Below are 22,688 nucleotides of genomic sequence, written 5' to 3'. Positions count from 1 at the left end.
GGGCTCATTCCTCAGATCTCTTCTCTTTTCTCTCAACATTCCCTCCCTTGAAGATCTTGCCTTAGTTCTAGATACCATCCATGTGTTGATAACATTCTAATTTATATTTCCCATCTGTACTTCTTCCCTGAACTCCATACTGATATATCCACCTGCCTACTTGACATCTCACCTGGATGTTTAATAGACCATCTCAAATTTTAACATGTTTAGAGCTCCTCACATTTCCACAAATGTGCTTTGACATTACTCTTTCCCTTCTCCATCAGCAACTCTGTCCTTCCAATTACACTGAGAACAGAAAACTTCTGGTTTCTTCATTTCTTACATCCAGTTTCTGATCTACAAGCTAATCATCACTTCCACCTTCATATTTTACCCAGAATCTGACAATTCCTTGATATCCCCATTGCTATCACTCTCATTGAAGCCATCCTTACTTATCTTGTCAACATTACTGTAATAACCTTCAAACTTGTCTTCCTACTTTGTTCTTGTTCCTTTTAGTGTATTTTCAACTCAGCATCCAAAATGATCCCATTATAAGATAATTTAGAACATGCTTCTCTTCTGCACAAAATCTTTCAATGACTCCCTAATTTGGAGTAAGAGGCAAACTTCTCTAAATCACCTACAAAGCCTCACATGATCTCCCTGCTCCCGCCTAACTTTTCTGACCTCATCCTCTATTACTACTTTCTTGCTCCTTCCACAGGCACCTCCTTGCCGTGCCCCCATCTCTGAGCCTTTGTCCTTGCTTTTCCCCAAAATACCTCATTGCTTCCTCTCCCCAAAATATCCTCATGGCTTCATCCCTCACTTCCTTTAGTTATTCACTCAAATATTACCTTTACAACCAGCCATCCATCTAATACTGTGATACACTCCCCATACATACATGCACATCTCCTATCCAACATCGGTGCTTTTTTCTCTTAGCACTTACCACCCACTAACATACTACATAGTTTCCTCATTCATTCATTCATTCATCTTCCTCACTAGCATGTAAGCTCCACACAGTAGGTATTTTTGATTTATTCACAACTGAGTCTTTAGTGTCTGGAACAGGTGCTGTGCAAGTATTTATTGAATGAATGAGTGCCTTTTTGTATCACTTGTATCTACCATCAGATATTTTTGTAGCTGGTACCTGCTTAGCATACATTAGTCAGAAATGTTTGTGAATGAACAGGTACCCCGTATATATACATATTTTTAAAATAAAGAAAATTTTTTAAGTTTTAGTTTCAAAGCAAAATTGAGTGGAAAGAGAATACTCTCACATATCCTACCTGCCTCCCAACCCCAAACACACAGCCTTTCCCACTATGAACATCCTGCACCAGTGTGGTACATTTGTTACAATCAATCAACCAACACTGACACATTATCAAGCAAAGTCCCATTCACATCTGGTCTCACTCTTTGTGTTGCACATTTGTGGGTTTTGACAATGTATAATGTATTCATCATTACAACATTATACAGAATAGTTTCCCTGCCCTAAAAATCCTCTGTGCTCCACCTCCCTACAAATTTGACGACCACTGATTTTTTTTTCCACTGACTCCATACTTTTGCCGTCTCCAGAATGTCATATAGTTGGAATCAGATGTAGCTTTTTCAGATTGGCTTTCACTTAGAAATAAATAAGCATTTAAGGTTCTTCCATTCCTTTTCATGGCTTGACGGCTTTTTCTTTTCTTTCTTTTTTTTTTTTTAAGTGCTGAGTAACATTTCATTGTATAGATGGACCAGTGTTTTTGTACATTCACATACCAAGAAGAACATCTTAGCTGCCTTCAAGTTTTGGCAATTAGGAATAAATGTGCTATAAACATTCATGTCAGATTTTTGTGTAAATATAAGCATTCAACTTTTTTGGGTAAATACTAAGGTATGGGGTTTCTGGATCATTTTCAGTTTTCTAATGCCCAACTTTCTTCCTAAGTGGCTCTACCAATTTTTGCTCACAGCAACAATGAATGAGGATTCCTGTTGCACCACATCCTCATCCACATGTATTCTCAGTGTTTTAGATTTTAGCCATTCCAATAGGTATGCAGTGGTATTTCATTGTTGTTTTAAATTTGCAATTCCCTAATGACCTACAATGTTGAGGACCTTTTCATGTGCTTATTTGCCATCTGTATGGTGAGGTGTCTGTTCAGATCTTTTGCCCATTTTTTAATGGGGTTACTCCTTTTATTGTTGAGTTTTTAGGATATTTTGGATAACAATACTTTATCAGATGTTCTTTGCAAATACTTTCTCCCAATCGTGACTTCCCGTTCTCTTGAAGAATGCATTTGACCCTTGAATGCAGAGGTTAGGGGCACCCCTAACCCCACAGTTGAAAATCCACATATTAACTTCTGACTCCCCCCAAAACTTTACTAACAACCTACTTTTCACTAGACGCCTTACTAACAGTCTATTTAACATATATTTTACGTGTTATATATTGTATTCTTACAATAATCTAGGTAAATGTAAATGTTCAAAATATGAGGAAAATATTTACAGTACTCTATTGTATTTATTGGGGGAAAAAAATCCACCTATAAGCGGTACCCCCATAGTTCAAACTCCTGTTCTTCAAGGGTCAACTGTGTATCTTTTTACAACATGTAATCATGCTATGAATAATTGCTTTCTAATATAGCACTATAGCACTTCCCATTTTGCGTGATCACCACTCTAAAAGGCTGCAAGATAAGTATCACATTTCTTCCACCACAGAGAGGATCTTATTATCCTCACTTCACGTGTGAAGGGAGATAAGAGAATGGTAATTTGCCTAAGGCTGTAGCGCCGATAACCCGCAGAGCTCAGAGTGGGAGTTGGAAGGAGCGGTGTAGTGCTTACCCCTAGGCCAAGCTGCCCCTCCCCGACCGCGGAGGTTTCTATGACTAGGTAACATTTCCTCTTTTGGCCTCCCACCGACTTTAAAAGCCAAGATTCTCAGGGTGACAACTCCGGGATTTAAAATCTGGGGGCAAGGCCAGTTGGCTGCGGGGCGGGCGCTCTCCTCCTACCCGGCTTTGGAGCCCGCGGAGGCGGAGCGAGCAGTCCACGCCCTCTCGCCGGTCCCAGCGCACTTAAGTGACACGCAGAGGGCGCGGACACCGGACCTAGCCTGCAGGAGCACGGCGGTCCTGCCGGGCCTACATCTCCAGGTGCGCGAGCCCGCTGTCCCGCTGGGGCGAGGGAGCCGGGGCCGCGCGGCAAGACGCGCGCTGACCAGCGGGGCCCACGGCGCCGGGCGCGGCGAGCCACTCCGCGGCCCGGCCCCCCCGAGTCTGACGGGCTCTGTCCCCGGTGACCACCTCTGTCAGTCTCGGGCGTCGGCCCCCTGCTCGCCCCGGCTAGACTGTCGCGACGTCGGAGTAATTCCGGAGTCTCCCACCGCCGCTTCTTCCCTTACCCAGGCCTCGGGAAATTTGCCGCGGAAACGAAAGTAAATTAAGTCTGGGTGCGTCTGCGCGGAAGGAGCGACTGCCACATCCAGGTTCTTTGAGGAGAGGCTTGCCGGCGGGGCGGGGCTTCCTGATTAGGCCGGCGGGCGGCGGGCGGGGACGGCGTGCACAGGAAGTGGAACTGTGAGTGGGCCTGTCGGGTGGTGGGCGGAGCTCGCGGCTGTCGAGGAAGTAGGGCTGTTTGCAAGCCTTCCGTATTCCCTGAAATTGGGTGGTGGCAGGGCCCGCGGAATTTTCTGGGGTGCTGTGCAGAATTGTCAAAGGCCCTGGTCTGCGCTCCTTTTTCATCAGATGTTTCTCACGAGGTGTAACTCGGTACAAGGGCGGAAACCTGCCCTCGGGCCAGGATGACGGTGTGGCGTGGCGTTGTTGCTATCATTTTGTAGCGTTGATGGGTTTTTATTGCAGTATCCTTAAGGTACAGTGGTGCATGCTCTGGTCACTATAGGATTACGTAGCTGTCCCAGGGTGGGACTGCTTACCAACCCTTTGAAAGGGCCTTTTACTCTTGCCCTTGGGGCTGCGCTGGTTGCAGAGATCATCAAAAGCATTTCCGGATAATCTTAGACGTGAGCTGGTAAATGGAAAAGAAGGGCCAACTGCCATAGCGACAAAAGGGACGAATATCATAACCCTAGGAGACCTCTTAGGTAGTCATGGCAAGTTTGCTTTTACGATGTACTGCAGAATCTCTTCAGGATTTTGAAAAGGTTAAGCTACAACCTCCTTTCCTAAGCATTTGACAAAACCTCAGGGATTGGAGGAGGAGCAGTTATTTCTTTATTTCTTGCTGATCTTTGGCTCTTCCTTGTCCAGAGCTCCTGTTTATCTTGGGCAAAGCCTGAGGCTGTTACATTCAACCACTCTTCTGAAGTCCTTTGGTAAATGGATAGGTGACAGAGTAACGAGGAAATTGTGATCAAGTAAAAATGTAGAGGGGCGCCTGGGTGGCTCAGTGGGTTAAGCATCCGGCTTCAGCTCAGATCATGATCTCACAGTATGTGGGTGTGAGTCCCGCATTGGGTTCTGTGTTGACAGCTCAGAGCCTTGGAGCCTTCTTCAGATTCTGTGTCTCCCTCTCTCTCTACCCCTCCCCTGCTTGTGCTTTCTCTGTCTCTCTCTCTCTCTCTCTCAAAAATAAGTAATAAACATTAAAAAACGTTTTTTTAAAAAAAAGTGAAAAATGGGGGAGCCTGGGTAGCGCAGTGGGTTAAGCATCCAACTCTTCATTTCGGCTCAGGTCATGATCTAAGAGTTGGTGAGATCCAGATCAAGCTCCTCTTGCCTTCCGCTATCCGACTCTGCAGTGACAGTGTGGAGCCTGCTTGGGATTTTCTCTGTCCCTCTCTTTCTGCCCCTCTTTCTGCTCCTGCTCTCCCTCTCTGAAAATAAATTAAAAAAAATTTTTTTTTAATGTTGAAAACCGCAGCTCTTCTAAACACAAAAAGTGAAGACCAGGTTTATTTAAAATTTAGGATGTGTCATTATTATTGCTAATAAAACAGCAATAGTGATTAACTTTAATTTTCATTTTCCTCTGTACTATATTGAGCACCAGAGATATGTTACACTTTTAAGAATGTGAATATTGGGGCGCCTGGGTGGCGCAGTCGGTTAAGCGTCCGACTTCAGCCAGGTCACGATCTCGCGGTCCGTGAGTTCGAGCCCCGCGTCAGGCTGGGGGCTGATGACTCGGAGCCTGGAGCCTGTTTACGATGCTGTGTCTCCCTCTCTCTCTGCCCCTCCCCCGTTCATGCTCTGTCTCTCTCTGTCCCAAAAATAAATAAAAAACGTTGAAAAAAATTTTTTAAATAAAAAAAAGAATGTGAATATTAATGAGGTTAAGAAAAATGCCTTAAATATCAACTTCCAAAATGGCAAACTATTATGTGGTGCTTATTAATCCATAATATATCAATACCACAAATATGATCTGGAATTTGAAAAAATATATGTGGATTCCTGTGCTTTGGTTGGATGTTGTACTCTGGCAAAAATGATTCCATCAGCCTGTAGAGTATTGATTTTGAATCACATATTTTATGTTCTAAAAATTTAATCTGTTTTCCCTATTTCTGACTGTAACATGCTCATTTAATATAGGTGAACAAGGCTACAATATTAGGTTTTTGCATGGAATTTTAAGAAAGAGTATAGTTTACTATCTAGAGAAGTAGCATGTGTTAGTGAATTGATGGTGGAGGTTTGAATGAAGAAACAAAAGTTCAGTTCCAGGATCTGCCACTTTAGGTGAATCATTTAACTCCAGATTTTAGTTTGTTTATTTCTAAATTGGAATGATAAGAATAAAACGTACTCATGGGGTCATAATGTGCTAATGTACATGATAATACTTGGTTAAACACTTTCAGTCTTGTCCTTTGCTTTTCATTTGGTTCTTCCTTACTCAGGGCTCTTGTTTATCTGGGGCAAGACATTAAGCTGTTATAATTATAAGAACGTTAGAGAATTCCATGTTGGATACTTGAGTAAAATCAGAGTTCTATTAGCAGGGATGAGGGGGGCAATGATAGGTAGGCAGCTGACATTTTCTGACTCTTTCTGTATGGTCATCATTGAAAAATTTTTAAAAAATAGTCTTCTACCACTGAAAGGTAAATATGAATATTTTAAAGTCTTTTTAAAACTTAAAAAAAATTTTTTTAATGTTTTTTATTTATTTCTGAGAGACAGAGAATGAGCGGGGGAAGAAGCAGAAAGAAAGGGAGACACAGAATCTGAAGCAGGCTCCAGGCTGTGAGCTCTGAGCTGTCAGCATACAGCCCGATGCAGGGCTTAAACTCATGAATCGCCAGATCATGACCTAAGCCGAAGTCTGATGCTCAACCAACTGATCCACCAGGCACCTCTTTTTAAAACTTTTTTATTAAAGTGTAACATTAAATGTGAAGTGAACATTTCATACTGAACAGCTCTATGAAGTATCACAAAGTGAACATTTACACAGGTTAAGAAAAAGAACATTGCCAAGGCACCCTCAAGATGAAGCTAAACATCTCTTTCCCAGCTATTGGCTGCCAGAAACTCATTGAGGTGGACGATGAACGCAGACTTCGTACCTTTTATGAGAAGCGAATGGCCACAGAAGTTGCTGCTGAGGCTTTAGGGGAAGAATGGAAGGGTTACATGGTCCAGATCAGTGGTGGCAATGACAAACAAGGCTTCCCCATGAAGCAGGGTGTTTTGACCCATGGCCGTGTCTGCCTGCTGCTGAGTAAGGGGCATTCCTGCTACCAACCACGGAGGACTGGAGAAAGGAAGCACAAATCTGTTCGGGGTTGCATTGTGGATGCCAATCTCAGTGTTCTCAACTTGAACATTGTGAAAAAAGGGGAGAAGGATATTCCTGGACTTACTGATACTACTGTGCCTCATCTCCTGGGGCCCAAGAGAGCTAGCAGAATCCGCAAGCTTTTCAATCTCTCGAAGGAAGATGATGTCTGCCAGTATATTGTGAGAAAGCCCCTAAACAAAGAAGGTAAGAAACTTCGAACCAAACACCCAAGGTTCAGTGTCTTGTTACTCCACGTGTCCTCCAACACAAACGTCGGTGCATTGCTTTAAGAAAGAGTGCATGAAGAAAAACAAGGAAGAGGCTGCAGAATATGCTAAACTTTTGGCCAAGAGAATGAAGGAGGCCAAAGAAAAACACCAGGAACAGATTACCAAGAGATGGAGGCTGACTTCTCTGAGAGCTTCTACCTCAAAGCCTGAGTCTAGTCAAAAATGAGATTGTTATAAGAGGAACAAATAAATAAGATCAGACATCAAACCAAAAAAAAAAAAAAAAAAAGAAAAGAAAAGAAAAGAAAAAAAAAGAACATTGCCATGATTCTGAAGTAAGAGGTTCACTGTCTCCTATCTTCTGTCATAGTGATCACTGTCCTGCCTGTTAATATCATGAATTAATTCTGCCTTTGTTTTTGGCATTATTATTTATTATTTATTTGTATTTCCCCCAGTTTTAGTGAGGTTTAACTGACAAAATTGAGTACAGAATATGAGTATTTTCATATAAATATATATAGATTTATTTTGCTTTAGGAGAAATTTTAGAAATTTGTGAAATTCCTTGAAATTTTCAGTTAATCTCAGTGGACAAAATTTGCTTTCCTGAGTTCATGAATTAACATCTGTTTATGAAAAAAACAGTAAGAAATTCCATTAAAATGGACATAATTACATTATTAGTTGAAATTAGTTATCATCAGGTGATGTAAGAGGGCAGTGTGCTTTCATTAGTTACTCTGTAACATGGCCTTATAATGTAGTTTTCTACCTGCCTCCATTCAGTGTTTTTGTGACTCTTGGGTATCTAAAGTACTCACAAGACCTTTCTAAGATATTCAGTGCTTATAAAGTTGAATTGTTCCATGGAAAAAAGGGAGGAAAAAAAAACCAACAACAGTGAAAACAAAAGAAATCACTGGAAACCATGCAAGAGGTGCGCAGGATTAAGTAAGACCAGACCAAACCAACAAACTGCAAGACTGGAAGGAGAACTGACTTGGGTCCGGAGCCGGCCTCACAAAGGGCGGTGGAATCACTTGGAGGCCTCCTTCTCCTAAGATTCATCATGCTTGCAGGAGGCACTGCAAATCCTAGTTGGTTCTGGCAAATTTGAGGAGACAAGATCTTGGCTGAAGGAAAGAGAGCTAGTAGAACTCAAAAGAAGTTGAAATCTTATACCCAAATGGCATATTTCAGGGTTAATAATTCCTTCCTGTTTCTTCACTCTGTGAGCCTTTAAAAAAATTTTTTTAACATTTATTTTTCAGAGACAAAGCAAGACAGAGCACAAAGTAGGGGAGGGGTGCGGGGTGGGGGTGGGGGGCAGGCAGGGGCACACAGAATCCAAAGCAAGCTCCAGGCTTTGAGCTGTCAGTACAGAGCCCGATGTGGGGCTTGAACTCACCATGAGATCATGACCTGAGCCGAAGTCAGATGCTCAAATGACTGAGCCACCCAAGCACCCTGAGCCTTTTTTTTTAAAAAGGTTATTAAATATTCATATACAACATTATTTTTGAAAACTGCTAGATATATTTCAGAGTATGGATGTGCCATAATTTCTTCTGTCTTCTGTGTGTGTAAATTGTTTTGTATGCTTTTGACGTTCTATGTAATGTTGCCAGGAACATCCTTGTAAATAATCTATCTCAGCAGCTCTGATTTAATTAAAGAAATACTGAGTGAAGGAATTATTCTCTTTAAGAAATACATTTTATTGGGGGCGCCTGGGTGACTCAGTTGTCTGACTTCTATTCAGGTCATGATTTTACAGCCCATGAGTTCGAGCCCCACGTCGGGTTCTGTGCTGACAGCTCAGAGTCTGGAGCTTGCTTTGGATATGTGTGTGTGTCTCTCTTTCTGCCCCTCCCCTGCTCACGCCCTCTCTCTCAAAAATAAATAAACACTAAAAAATTAAAAGAAATACATGTTGTTATAAATGTATTTCATGTTTATTGAAGGAAATTTGGAAAATGTAAAAGTGTACAGAAGAAAGTAAAAATCACCCTTCTATCCAGATATAATCCTTGCTAACATGTTGATGTCTTTTGTTGTCTTTTTTTTCTGTATATGTATCTATATATCTAGACATCTACCTGTATATATAGATTTTTTATTTTTACCTGTAATTTTGAATTATTATATAATAGTCCATCTTATGAATGTCCTGTAATTCATTTAACTGTATCTTTTATTTTTGGACAATTAAATAGTTCTTTTTAAAAAATAATCATCCATTTAATGATCAACTGCCATATGCTAGGTTTTGTCCTAGACATTGCAGACGGTGTGCAAGGTAGTTTCCTGCCTTCTGTGAAATTAATTAGAAATAATTCTCAAATTAGAGCTGTCTTAACTGTTTCAAGGGAGAAGTAAAAGGTACTGTGAAAATGTCTAATGGGAAGACCTAGGATGGTTTCCTTGAGGAAATGACATTTCACTGAGACCTGAAGGATGAATAGGATGAGCCAGGAGAAGAATACGCCCTAAGAGGTTTATAGGGGAGAGTGGAACAAATCACTCTGTCTCCTCCCACTCTACCATTCTTACAGGGATGGATCAGTAGAGCACTGCTGAGCAGAGGATCTCAGCTGCACCCTGGCATTCTCAAAACCCACTGAAATGGGTTAAATATGGATAAATGTGGGTGGCTGGGCCAATCATAGCCAAAATCATAAAGTAGGAAATGTGTTTTCCTTTCAGAAATGAGGAAATTGAGGCTTATGTAAGTTACTCAAGTCACGGGACTAACAAATTTTAGAGCTGGAGTTCATACTCACAAGAGAAAGGTCTGTGCTCTTTCCACAGCATTTATGGCTCTGCTACCTCTCCTTCTATGCCTGCCCCAGCTCCATCACCACCCTCTACCCCTGGTCTTCATGCCCGTTATTTAGGTAGCCTCCCCCACTCCCTGTCTACCTGATAGACGTGCATCTTTCCAGAGGGTGCTTCCTCTTGTTTGGGGATGTCTTATGTTATAGAAATAGTGTTGTCTACTGTGCTGCTATGTGAGCTTTCTGGGGGTGGCATGGTCTACCCACAGCCTTTGTACAAGGTGTAGATGGTAACCTGAGGCAGATGACCACAGGCCACTACACAAGACCGCTATCAGCCTAGGCATTTTCAGAAACACCTGAGGTAATTTTTTAAAAAATTCTCTGCCTCACAATATTCTATTATGAAAAATTTCAAAGTGTAAAGTTAAAAAGATTTTATACCCACAGCTAACATAATATTCAATGGTGAAAAGCTGAAAGCTTTTTGTCTAAGATCAGGAATAGGACAAGGATGCCGAAACTTGCCACTTTTATTCAACATGATATTGGAAGCACTAGCCACAGCAATTAGGCAAGAAAAAGAAATAAAAGCATCCAAATTGGAAAGGAAAAAGCAAAGCTGTCACTATTTACAGAAGACATGATATTATCTATGGGAAACCATGAGGATTCCATAAAAAAACTGTTAGAAGTAATAAATGAATTCGGTAATGTTGTAGGATACAAAATCAATATAAAAAATCTGTTGCATTTCTAGACACTAATAATGAGCTATCAAAGAGTAATTAAGAAAACAGTTCTGTTTTTCAATTGCATCAAAAAGAAAAAAAAGTGCCTAGGGGGGTCACCTGGGTGGCTCAGTTAAGTGTTCCACTTCCACTCAGGTTATGATCTTGCGGTTTGTGAGTTCGAGATCCACATCAAGTTCTGTGTTGACAGCTTAAAGCCTGGAGCCTGCTTGAGATTCTGTGTCTCCCTCTCTCTCTCTGCCCCACCCCTACTTGCGCTCTGTTTCTCAAAAATGAATAGATGTTAAAAAAAATTAAAGAAAAAATGCCTAGGAATAAATTTAACTGAGGAACTGAAAAATCTGTGTACTGAAAACTATAAGATATTTTGGAAAGAAAATGAAGAAGATATAAGTGGAGAGATGTTCCATGCTCATTGGAAGAACTAATAACGTTAAAATTTCTGTACTACCCAAAGTAATATACAGATTTAATTCAATCTCTATTAAAATTCCAATGTTAGTTTTCACAGAAATAGAACAGGCAACCCTAAAATATATTGAACCACAAAAGACCCTGAATCAGCAAAGCAATATCCAGAAAAAATAAAGCTGGAGGCATCGTGCTTCTGATTTCAGACTCTATTACAAAGCCATAGTAATTAAAATAGTGTGGCATTGGCATAAAAAGAGACTGATCAATGGAACAGAATAGAAAACCCAGAAATAAACTCACACCTGTGTGGCCAATTAATCTGCAACAAATAAGCCAAGAATATACAATGGGAAAAGGACAATCTCCTCAATAAATCATGCTGGGAAAATTGTATAGCCAAATACAAAAGAATGAAACTGACCACTATCTTATACCATACAAAAAAATTAACTTGAAATGGATTAAAGACTTGAACATAACATCTGAAACCATACAACTTATAGAAGAAACCATAGGCAATAAGCTCCTTGACATAGGTCCTGGCAGTGACTTTTTGAATCTAACACAAGTAAAAGCAACAAAAGCAAAAATAAACAATTTGGACTACATCAAACTAGAAGCCTTCTTCACAGCAAAGGAAAACTGTCAACAAAATGAAAAGGCAACCTACAGAATGGAAATCAATATTTGCAAATCATGTATCCTAAGAGCTTGATATCCCAAATATATAAAGAATGCATAGCAACTTCATAGCAAAAAAAAAAAAAAAAAAAAAAAAAAAAAAAATTCCACTAAAACATGGGCAGAAGATCTGAATAGACATTTTTCCAAAGAAGACATACAGACAACCAGCAAATGAAAGATCAGCATTACTCATCATCAGGGAAATGCAAGTTAAAACCACAAAGGAATATCACCTCATACCTGTTAGAACTGCTGTTACCATACAGACAAGATAACAAGTGTTGACAAGGATGTGGAGAAAAGGGAACCCTTGTGGACTGTTGGTGCGAATGTGACGTGTAGTCATTATGGAAAACAGTATGGAGCTTTCTCAAAAAATTAAAAACAGAACTACCATTTGATCCAGTAATTCCACTTCTGGGTATTTACTCAAAACAAAAACAAGGACACCAGGGTGGCTCAGTTGGTTAAATGTCTGACTTTGGCTCAGGTCATGATCTCATGGTTTGTGGGTTTGAGCCCCACGTTGGGCTCTGTGCTGACAGCTGAGACCCTGGAGCCTGCTTCAGATCCTGTGTCTCCCTTTCTCTCTACTTCTCTCTCACTCACACTCTGTTTCTCTGTCTGTTTCTCAAAAATAAACATTAAAAAAATTAAAAAATAAAAGAAAACAAAAACACTAACTCAAAAAGACATATGCAGTCCCGTGTTCATAGCAGCATCAATTGCAATAGCCAAGATATGGAAATAGCCTAAAAGTCCATCAATAGATGAATGGATAAATAAGATGTGACATATATACATATATATATCTTTTTCTTATTATTATTCTCATCATTATTCAGTCATAAAAAAGAAGGAAATCCTGCCCTTTGTAACAACATGGATGGACCTTGAGGGCATTATGCTAAGTGAAGTGTCAGCAACACAAATACCGTATGATCTCACTTATATGTGGAATCTTAAAAAAAAAAAAAAAAAAGAAGAAGAAGAAGGAAAAGAAGATCATAGATACAGAGAACAGATTGGGGTTGCCAAAGGCAGGGGCTGGGAGAAATGGGTGAAGGGGGTCAAAAGATTTTTAAAAAATTAAAAAATCAAGAGCTACAAAAGGCAATGTGGTATTCTGGATTGGATCCTGGAACAGAAAAATGTCATTAGTTAAAAAAAAAAAAATGAGTTAATCAAGTAGGGTGTTTAGTTAATAGTAATGTACAAAGTTGGTTTCTTAGTTTTTTTTATCTGTACTATTATAAACTGGGTGAGGAATATATGGGAAAAATTAGTAAAAATAGAAATGTAGTTAAAAAAATTTTTACACTGAACTTCCGTGTGTCTACCATGAATATTATTTTATTCTGCCTGCGCTATCACAGACCAGCTATTTACCACTCTTTCTAGCCACCAGTTTGTCTGCAAAGTAAATTGCAGATACCAGTACACTTTTTTCAGCATGCACTTCATTAACAAGATAGACTTCAGTATGTTTACAGATTTTTCTTTTGTTGTAAGATTTACCTAGAGTATATTTACTGAGTATTGACAAATGCTTAAGCGTGTGTAACCCTAACCGCCAATGAGATGGCAGAACATTACCATCACCCAGAAAGTTTCCTCATGCCCCAAACCATTCAGTCCTCACCCTGCCCGTGGGCAACCAGTGTTCCTTTTCCAGTGTAGATTACCTTGTTCCAGAACTTAATATAGATGGAATTATACAGTATGTATTCTTTTGTACAAGGCTCCTTATACTTACCATGTTTTGTGACTCATTCACATTGCTGTGTGTATTAGTAGTTCATTGCTTTTTATTACTGAGTAGTAATCCATAGTATGAATATACAATCCTTAAAAAAATTTTTTTTACCTTTATTTATTTTTGAGAGAGAGAGAGAGACAGAGTGTGAGCTGGGGAGGAGCAGAGAGAGAAGGAGACACGGAATCTGAAGCAGGCTCCAGGCTCTGAGCTGTCAGCACAGAGCTGACGCAGGGCTCGAACTCACAAACCACAAGATCATGACCTGAGCCAAAGTTGGACGCTCAACTGACTGAGCTACCCAGGCACCCCTACAATCCTTTTTTAAAAATCCATTTCCTATTGATGCATAACCGTTTTCAGTTTGGGGATAACATGAATAAAGCTGCTGTGAACATCATACTAGTCTTTGGGGACATAGGACGCATCTTCATGTAGTGGAGAGAGAGAGTGAGAACTCTCATATTTTTTATAAGGACCCTGATCTCATTCATGAGGCCTCCACTTTAATGACCCAATTACCTCCCAAAGACCCCATCTCCTAATATTATCACAATGGAGTTAGAGCTTCAACAAATGAAGTTTGGGGCAGACACAAACATTCAGTCTGTAGCAGCCACCATGTGGGTCATTGCCCTGCAGCCAGTGCCCTGTTCTTTTTTTAGTCCCTGGAGTTATTTTCCTTTCCATTGGCCTACCTATGCATTTGAGTGGATATTTGTGTTATGCTATCGAACACACATAGGTCTTTTGCAGCAGGAGGGTTTTAAAATTTTTCTAGTCCTCCATGTTGCCAGAAATGGAAGTCTAAAGGAATACAAATTGTGGTTTTCACATGAAAAGATGCTCAACATCACTCATCCTCAGGGAAATGCAAATAAAAACCACAATGAGATACCACCTCACACCTGTCAGAATGGCTAAAATTAACAACTCAGGAAACAACAGATGTTGGCAGGGATGCAGAGAAAGGGGAACCCTTTTGTACTGCTGATGGGAATGCAAACTGGTACAGCCATGCTGGAAAACAGTACAGAGGTTCCTCAAAAAGTTAAAAATAGAACTACCCTATGAGCCAGCAATTGCACTACTAGGTATTTGTCCAGAGGATAAAATACAGATTCGAAGGGGAACATGCATGCATCCCAGTGTTTATAGCAGCACTATCAACAATAGCCTAATTATGGAAAAAGCCCAAATGTCCATCGACTGATGAATGGATAAAGAAGATGTGGTGTATATATATACATATATACATATATATGTATGTATATGTATGTATATATATATATATATATATATATATATATACACACACACACACACACACACACACAATGGTATATTACTTGGCCATCAAAAAGAATGAAATCTTGCCATTTACAACAACATGGATGGAACTAGAGTGTATTATGCTGTGAAGTAAGTCCATCAGAAAAAAATATATGATTTCACTCATATGTGGAATTTAAGAAACAAAACAGATGAACATAGGGGAAGGGAAAGAAAAGAAAATAAGATACAGAGAGGGAGGCAAACCATAAGAGACTCTTTTTTCCCCCATATTTTTAATGTTTATTCAGTTTTTGAGAGATAGAGCATGAGTGGGGGAGGGGCAGAAAGAGAGGGAAGCAGAACCGAAGCAGGCTCCAGGCTCTGAGCTGTCAGCACAGAGCCTGACTCAGGGCTCGAACCCACAAACCTTGAAATCATGACCTGAGCTGAAGTCAGACGCTTAGCCAACTGAGCCACCCAGGTGCCCCAGAAGACTCTTAAATATAGAGAACAAACTGAGGAGCTGGAGGGTAGGTGGTTGGGGGGCTGGGCTAAACGGATGATGGGCATTAAAGAGGGCACTTGTTGGGATGAGCACTGGGTGTGTACATATGTTATGTGTAAATTCTGAAACCAATACTACACTATATGTTAACTAACTAGAACTAAAAAAAAAAAAAAGTAAAGCTGGAAAATGAGATTGGTAGAATACCAGTAAGAGCTTTAAATGTGAGGGTGAGAATTCTATGCTTAATTTGGTAGACAGGGTTCAGTTATACAGGGCCACACAAACCTTGTAGGTCTAGAGTTTTTGAATTATATGACTAAATATGAACTCTCATAAGATTAATCTGGCATCCTATATGTTGGTTGGCTAGGAGAGAAGGACACTTGTTAGACGTTTTCTGTAAAAGTGTGGACAAGAGCCAATGAAAGTCTTTATTAGGAGAATGTCTGTGGGCATGGAAAGGAGTGGGTGAATCCAAAAATACGAACTGTCTGACTTGGTAAATGATTAGTTTTAGGTTGGAAAAATCAAAGAGGTAGCCAAAGGTAGAGTGGAGGAACAGATCACATTTGTACATTAGCTAAAGATTTAACCTTTGTAGATAAAGTTTATTTTAATTTCTGGGTGCTTTTTGGAGTGTTTATCATTTCAGAAAGGGCTCAGCAATGTTTAAAATAAGTTGGGGGTCCATTTAATCCGTGTATCTATGCGTATGACCTTGTTCAGTTCAAATATGTTTATCGAGCATCTGTTATATCCTAAGCAGCCTTCAAGGCACTGGGGCCAAAATTCTGAAGGAAAATAGGCATGGTTCCTGCTCCTAAAAGCAATAGTGTTTTGAAATATAATAATAAATTAGTTATTGATTCAATATTAGTATAAATATAAAGATGCATATTGTGTAATGAGTGTGTACTTGTTCCAGCTCTGTTCTAAGTGGTGAAAATACAACAATGAGCAAAACAGACAAAAATTTCTACCTTCATGGAAGATATATTACAGTAGAGGAGACTGACCCCTTGAAAGTAAACATATAAATGAGGTTATTTCAGATAATGATAATTGCTACAAAAGTGGAACTAGGTTAAAAAGTAAATATATATTGACAGAAGGGGCTTACTTTAGGCCAGGAGGCCAGTGACGGACTTTTTGAGGAGAGAGCAAATCATGCAAAAATATCCAGGGAAGAGCACTCCAACCAGAGGAAAGAGTAAATGCCAAGGTCCTCAGAAGAGAAAGCACATGGCAAGTTCAAGACACAGAAACAAAGCCAGTGTGGCCAGAGTCGAATAAGCAAGAGGTAGAGAGGTAGGCAGGGGCAGGCTCTTGGAGGGTTCTGTAGGTCATGGTAAGGAGTTTGGTCTTACCCTGAGTGTGTGGAGGGTTTTAGAAGTAACACAATTAGTTTACATTTGTAAAAGGATCCTTCTGGCTGCTGTGCTGAGAGTAGTCTCTAGAGGAATAGGGATAGAATCAGGGAGACCCATTAGGAGGCTACGGATACACATGTCTGTCCATATGTATGTCTCTTGTCTTTTAATGGCAAAACACCATGTTTCCCCCTTTACAAAAAGATAACCTATAATATAAAGACTTTGTCATCACTCATCATTTTTTGTTCCAATATTGGTCAATAAAACAATCTTTTAAAGTAAAAATAAAATGTGGTTTTCTGTGATTCCACCGAACATATGGTAGAATTTCATATGTTTTTTTAATAATGATTTTGTGCACTAAGATGTCCTTTTGTCTTTCTTACAGGGCACATCTCCGAAGGGGGAAAAAGTGGTGCATTTTTGGACATTCTGAGGATTCACAAGGAAACCAGACATGTCCTTGGATGACATTAAGATGAAATCTAGTGACTTTTTGGAGAAGGAGCATCTTGACAGCGGGGGCTTTGGAAAGGTGTCTTTGTGTTTACACAGATCCCATGGACTCGTAATCCTGAAAAAGGTGTACACAGGCCCCAAGTGTACTGAGTGAGTTGGGATCAGAGGTGGGTGGGCCAAATTACAGGCTGGCCATGGGAAGAGTTACCGTGGAGGAGCAGGGCAAGGCAGTGGATATGCCATGGCCCAGGCTTTAGAATGAGACAGACTGTGGCATATCAGCGTGTGGGCTTTATGTCAGATAACCCTGAAAGCTGGTTATTATTATTCTCCCTGTGCCACTGATGAGGATTCTGAGGCTGGTTAGCAAAAAGCTTGCAGTAATAAATGATGAAAGACAAAGAGAAGGAAATAAAGAAGGGGAAGGAGATTAAGGGTAATGAGGGAGGCAATGAGAAGAAAATGGGGAGGGGTCCTGGAGATAGACTTAAATACTTCCTTCACCATTTTGGTAAGGACCAGCCCTAAGTCTGGGGGTGGGGGAAGTAGCCTATTAATTAGAAGTTCCAGAAGCCCTCTCTTTAAAGCAGCTGGTGGACTTGTTTTACCTCCCTTTGTTCCTGCCAGAGTGGTTACCAAGAGAGGCTGCCTTTTTTTTTTTAATGTTTATTTTTGAGAGAGAGAGACAGAACGTGAGTGGGGGGGAGACAGAAAGAGAGATGGAGACACAGAATCCGAAGCAGGTTCCAGGCTCTGAGCTATCAGCACGGAGCCTGACGCGGGGCTCTCATGAACCATGAGATCATGACCTGAGCCCAAGTCAGACGCTTAACTGAGCCACCCAGGTGCCCCAAGAGAGGCTGCATTTTTAATTATCCTGTCCAACGCAGCCCTTTTCTCAGGCTGCTTCTCCTTGCTGCTCTTCATTTCCTCTGCATTCATTCGTTATTGACCTACTGTTTCTTGAGCACTCACTGCCTGTAACTGGGAAGGAGGAATATGAAGATGAGCAGGAAACGCCTCTGCATCTGGAAGCTTGTAGCCTGGACCCAGAAGGGATCAGTACATGCACAAGTACCAACACAAGCCCATGTGATGTGATGCATTGGAGCCATATGCTGTGTTTCTTGGGGGAACAAGGACAAGGGCACTAACTGTGCCCATCTTAACAGCACCTTTCTCTCCCGCAGGTACAACGAGTCCCTCCTTGAAGAGGGCAGGATGATGCACAGGCTGAGACATAATCGGGTGGTGAAGCTCCTGGGTGTCATCTTAGAAGAAGGAAACTACTCCCTGGTGATGGAGTACATGGAAAAGGGCAACCTGATGCACGTTCTGAAAGCGGAGGTAAAGAGGGCTTTGCTGTGCACTGTACGGGCACAGCGGCTCGGGGGCTGCCTGTCTGTGATGGTTATTGCCACTGTGTTCTTTTGTAGCTTGTTGGTGTCAAATAACCCTTGTGTGAATGGCTAGATACTTTGGATTTTCTGAAGTCAGTCCCCTTGTTAAAGCATCCTGGACTTTCCCTGCCCCAGAAGGTGGTCTTGCCTTCCCGTCAATCCTTGCAGACAGCTGTCTGTACCCCTCACCTGGGGAGGTCCCCCCCACCCATGTCTTAGTCTTATAGTAGGCTTTTGTCAGCCACCCCAGCATCCACTGTTCAGGGACAAGCACTGTCTTCATGATGTGAAGTGTATGCCTAATAGGTAACAGTAAACACTGACTGATTGGTTAAAGGATGTACACTCTCAATAACTGTGTGTGGAGATGGAATATTGATGATTGCCCTTTGATACCATTTAAGAAACTTACAGGCTAAATATAGAACACTAGAGGCAACAACACTGGATAAGTAAGACTTAAAATAGGAAAATAAAAATTGATTTATGAAAACCAAATCACGTTGATAAAACATTTTATAGAGTTTATCTGTTAAAAAAATTTTTTTAATGTTTATTTATTTTTGAGAGAGAGAGACACAGAGCACTAGCAGGGGAGGGGCAGAGAGACAGGCAGACACAGAATCCGAAGCAGGCTTCATCCACACTGTCAGCACAGAGCCTGACATGGGACTCAAACCCACAAGCCATGAGATCATGACCTGAGTCCAAATCCTGTGCTTAACCAACTGAGCCATCCAGGCACCCCATAGAGTTTATTTTTCTAAAGGTATTTCATTTTGTTTTGTTTTTGTTTGTTTTGAGAGAGAGCTCAGGGGAGAAGGGCAGTGGAAGAGGGAGGGAGGGAGGGAGGGAGGGAGGGAGGGAGGGAGGAAGAGAGAGAGAGAGAGAGAGAGAGAGAGAGAGAGAGAGAGAGAGAGAGAATCCCAAGCAGTCTTCACGCTGAACTTGATCTCACGACCATCAGATCATGACCTGAGGCGAAAACAAGAGTCAGACACTTAACCGACTGAGCCACCCAGGTGCCCTGAGTTTATCTACCTAGTAAGAGCAAGGCCTTGTGCTAGTTAATCAAGAAGCAATAGCAAATATGACACACATAAAAGGGACAGATAAGGAAGTGAACAGTATGGTGCAATTGTGTTGTGATAAACATCCTCCTAGTGTGCTGTGGGAACACAAAGGAGCAGCAGTCACTTTAGCGTGTGATAAATAGGAAGGGATTCCAGAAGGAGGATGCTTGGGCCAAAGCCCAAATGACAAGCAGATAATTAGGGAATAAGGGTTCCAGGCAGAGACAATGGCATGTGCAAAGGAATGAGAGTATGCCATATCTGGGAAACTTATAAGTAACTGGATTTGGCCAAAGCATAGATTGCATGAGACAGTGGTGGGATGTGGCTTTCTTTAGGGCAGATATTCCCCCTTTTCCTGTCTTCTCCCCCCCGACCCTACATCTGCCCAAAATTATGTCTGTTCTTCAATTCTTTTAAGTCCCAGACATCTCTCACAGATACCTGTGGGAAGGGGTAAGAGAGGTTCACCTATACACATTGTGTTGTAATTTGATCAGATTGCTCTTCTCCCCCAAACTGGGTAAGATCAGCTGCTGCATGAAGTAAATAGTCATTTTGATTGGGAGGTAAATCTTTTGGGACAAGAGGGCATTCTCCCGGATTAGGCAAAGATAAGGTAGACTAGTTTGGGCTCCAGAGGGAACTCAAGAGGACATGAGGGAGAAAATCAGGAAGGGGAATGAGAAGGTCTTTCCTTTGCTTGCTCAGAACTTTTTCTTAAGTCCAAAGGTATATCAAGGAAGAAAGGAAAATCTCTGGCTGTTTTATGTATGCTGGTGATCAGGTGACTAATTCATCTCCATTGTGGGTTTTAAATATGATTTGGGGGGTTGACTTGGGAATCTAACGTCCATCATTTAAATTTTTTTCCTGTTTACCAACAACCAACATATATCTAAATTTTTAGAAATCAGCCTAAAAAGCCTTGTTTGTAAACTAGAGACTGTGCACATATACACGTACACACACATACAAACAGTTTGCATTTTTCATTGTTAAGCAAAACTAATGTTTAGCTGCTATAATAGAAATTGGAGTTGTCTGTATTAATGTTGATATTTATACAACTAGAATACAGTCGTAAGTAAGAGTGACTTAAGAATTTACAAAGATCTAAAATAGATGATACCAAATCACCAAATAGATATTAAACCCACTTCAGCATTGTTTTAACATCATGTTATCCCATAGATTAGTCTTTACATATTTGTAATAAGTGTGAGCATGTTCTCTTGTATTCTTTTTTTCTCAATGTTCATCTATACATTTCTGTGACACTGTTCACCTATTTAATATATAGTAGTACATATTAATGTACTATAGAAAAATACTTGTTTTTTGCTTATTTATTTATCCATCATTCAACAAACATTCCAGGCACCATGCCAGGTAGTCAGGATGCATTCTAGAATGATGATGATGATGGTGGTGGTGGTGGTGATGTTTTGCTCTCAAGGAGCTTAATTTTACAGCATTTTAGTATATTGCCATATTGGCATGAAAGTTTTATTTTTACATGACAGAGCACAACATTAGTACCCTTAGCACCTGGGATGAAATCTTTCTTTAAAAGGGGACTTCTTTTAAAATGACAGCAGTGCTAAACAGCATAATAGAAGGAATCCTGGTAACTGCCGATAGTCCCCAACTTATGATGGTTGGACTTACCAATTTTTTGACTTTATGACAGTCAAGAGCAATAGGCATTCATTGGAAATGATACTTTGAATTTTGAATTTGGATCTTTTCCTGGGCTAGTGACACACAGTACCAGCCTGTCTTATGATGGTGGGCAGTGGCCATGAGCCTCACCTCCCAGTCAGCTATGTGATCACAGGTAAATAGTTGATATGCTCACAACCATTTGGTTAGTCACACAGCGATTCTGTTTCTCACTTGCCATTTTGTATTCAGTCAGTTACATGAGATGTTCAGTGTTTTATTATAAGATGGGCTTTGTGTTCAAGATTTTGCCCAACGAGGGCTAATATAAGTGTTCTGAGCATTTTTAAGATAGGCTAGGCTAAGCTATGATGTTCACTAGGTTAGTTTAAACACATATTCAATTTAATGATATTTTTAACTTATGATGGGTTTGGGATGTAACCCCATTATATGTCAAGGAAGATCTGTCTGTTCTAAGGTTCAGACCCCAGTACTCTTGAATAAAACAGTCGGTTTGGCCTGTTTGATTACCTTTCCATTTCATAGACTTAACTATCACTGTTTTAGATCAGTATCCCCCTTTCTGTAAAAGGAAGGATAATTATGGAAACCATTGAAGGAATGTGCTACTTACATGGAGAAGGAGTAATACACAAGGACCTAAAGCCTGAAAATATCCTCGTTGATGATGACTTTCACATTAAGGTAAATCATAATCTAAAGGTTTCTAGAAGATTAGGGTGATTTTAGTTTTAATTCTCCACTATAGATCCATTTTTTCACATGGTAGACCTTAAAGGAAGACCTCACTCAGCTTATATATAACTGGTGGTGGTGGTGCTGGAAGTTTCTGCCAAGGATTGAAAAGAAAGATACGGACTTGATGGAGTCCATATTATTTATTTATTTACTGACTTTAATCTATATTTTGTATCAGTTTGTTTTTTTTTAATTCTAACTTTTTCCATTGTAGTAAAGGGAACAAAGGGAAAGGATTTTCCTTTTGTTCACTCAAGAGCAAGATTTAACTAGATGGAACATCACGTCTAATTGGCTTGGGGAACAGGAATCCAAGCGCGAGAATCTAAAAGGGGAAGCAGCTTTTGGGGGAGAACTCAGGAACTGCTTATGCAGGCATCCTTCTACTACAAGATTGTGCTTCTAACACTTCCTTCTAATCTTGGACAGATTTTTAATCCTACGACTTTAAAGGAAGGTTCCTTCTTTACAATAATAACTTACCTCTAATGTATCTCTTATGTTAGAATCTCTGGATTTTAGATAATCACGTGCTGGAATTCATACCTATATGCTTGGATTCCTAAAGGCAAAAGTAAAACTGTCACCTTTGATTTCTTCTTAACCGTGTGGTTCTGTAATTTTATCCGGCCATCTCCCTCTTAGTTCTGTGTCTGACCTTTGTATTTTTCTCTTTGCTTTCTTGTCTGTTTTTCTCCTCCTTCCCATCCTGTCATCTCTTAGGTTCAGGCTACCAACTCAAAACAAGTAACACTACCGTCCTTTTCCTCAGTGTCTTTG

General features: G+C 40.4%; 1 protein-coding gene and 1 pseudogene across 3 annotated transcripts in view; both read left to right on the top strand.

Annotated features, from left to right (window-relative positions):
- The first annotated feature begins 3,005 nt into the window (after positions 1-3,005).
- Positions 3,006-22,688, top strand: part of RIPK1 (receptor interacting serine/threonine kinase 1) — a 42,086-nt gene continuing 22,403 nt past the window's right edge. The window contains exons 1-4 of one of the 3 annotated variants that reach the window (XM_043590937.1): positions 3,006-3,514; positions 16,938-17,158; positions 18,199-18,355; positions 21,717-21,854. In XM_043590937.1, coding sequence (XP_043446872.1) covers positions 17,007-17,158; positions 18,199-18,355; positions 21,717-21,854 — 447 coding nt within the window. In that variant the 5' untranslated portion in view covers positions 3,006-3,514; positions 16,938-17,006. The remainder of the gene's footprint in view (positions 3,515-16,937; positions 17,159-18,198; positions 18,356-21,716; positions 21,855-22,688) is intronic. The other 2 variants (XM_043590936.1, XM_043590938.1) reach the window with 2 other exon arrangements.
- Positions 6,290-7,275, top strand: LOC122489293 (annotated as a pseudogene).

This window comes from Prionailurus bengalensis, chromosome B2 (genome assembly GCF_016509475.1).
Source record: "Prionailurus bengalensis isolate Pbe53 chromosome B2, Fcat_Pben_1.1_paternal_pri, whole genome shotgun sequence".
Lineage (NCBI taxonomy): Eukaryota > Metazoa > Chordata > Mammalia > Carnivora > Felidae > Prionailurus > Prionailurus bengalensis.
Note: the sequence above shows the minus strand (reverse complement) of the source record. Positions and strands in the feature narration are given on the sequence as shown.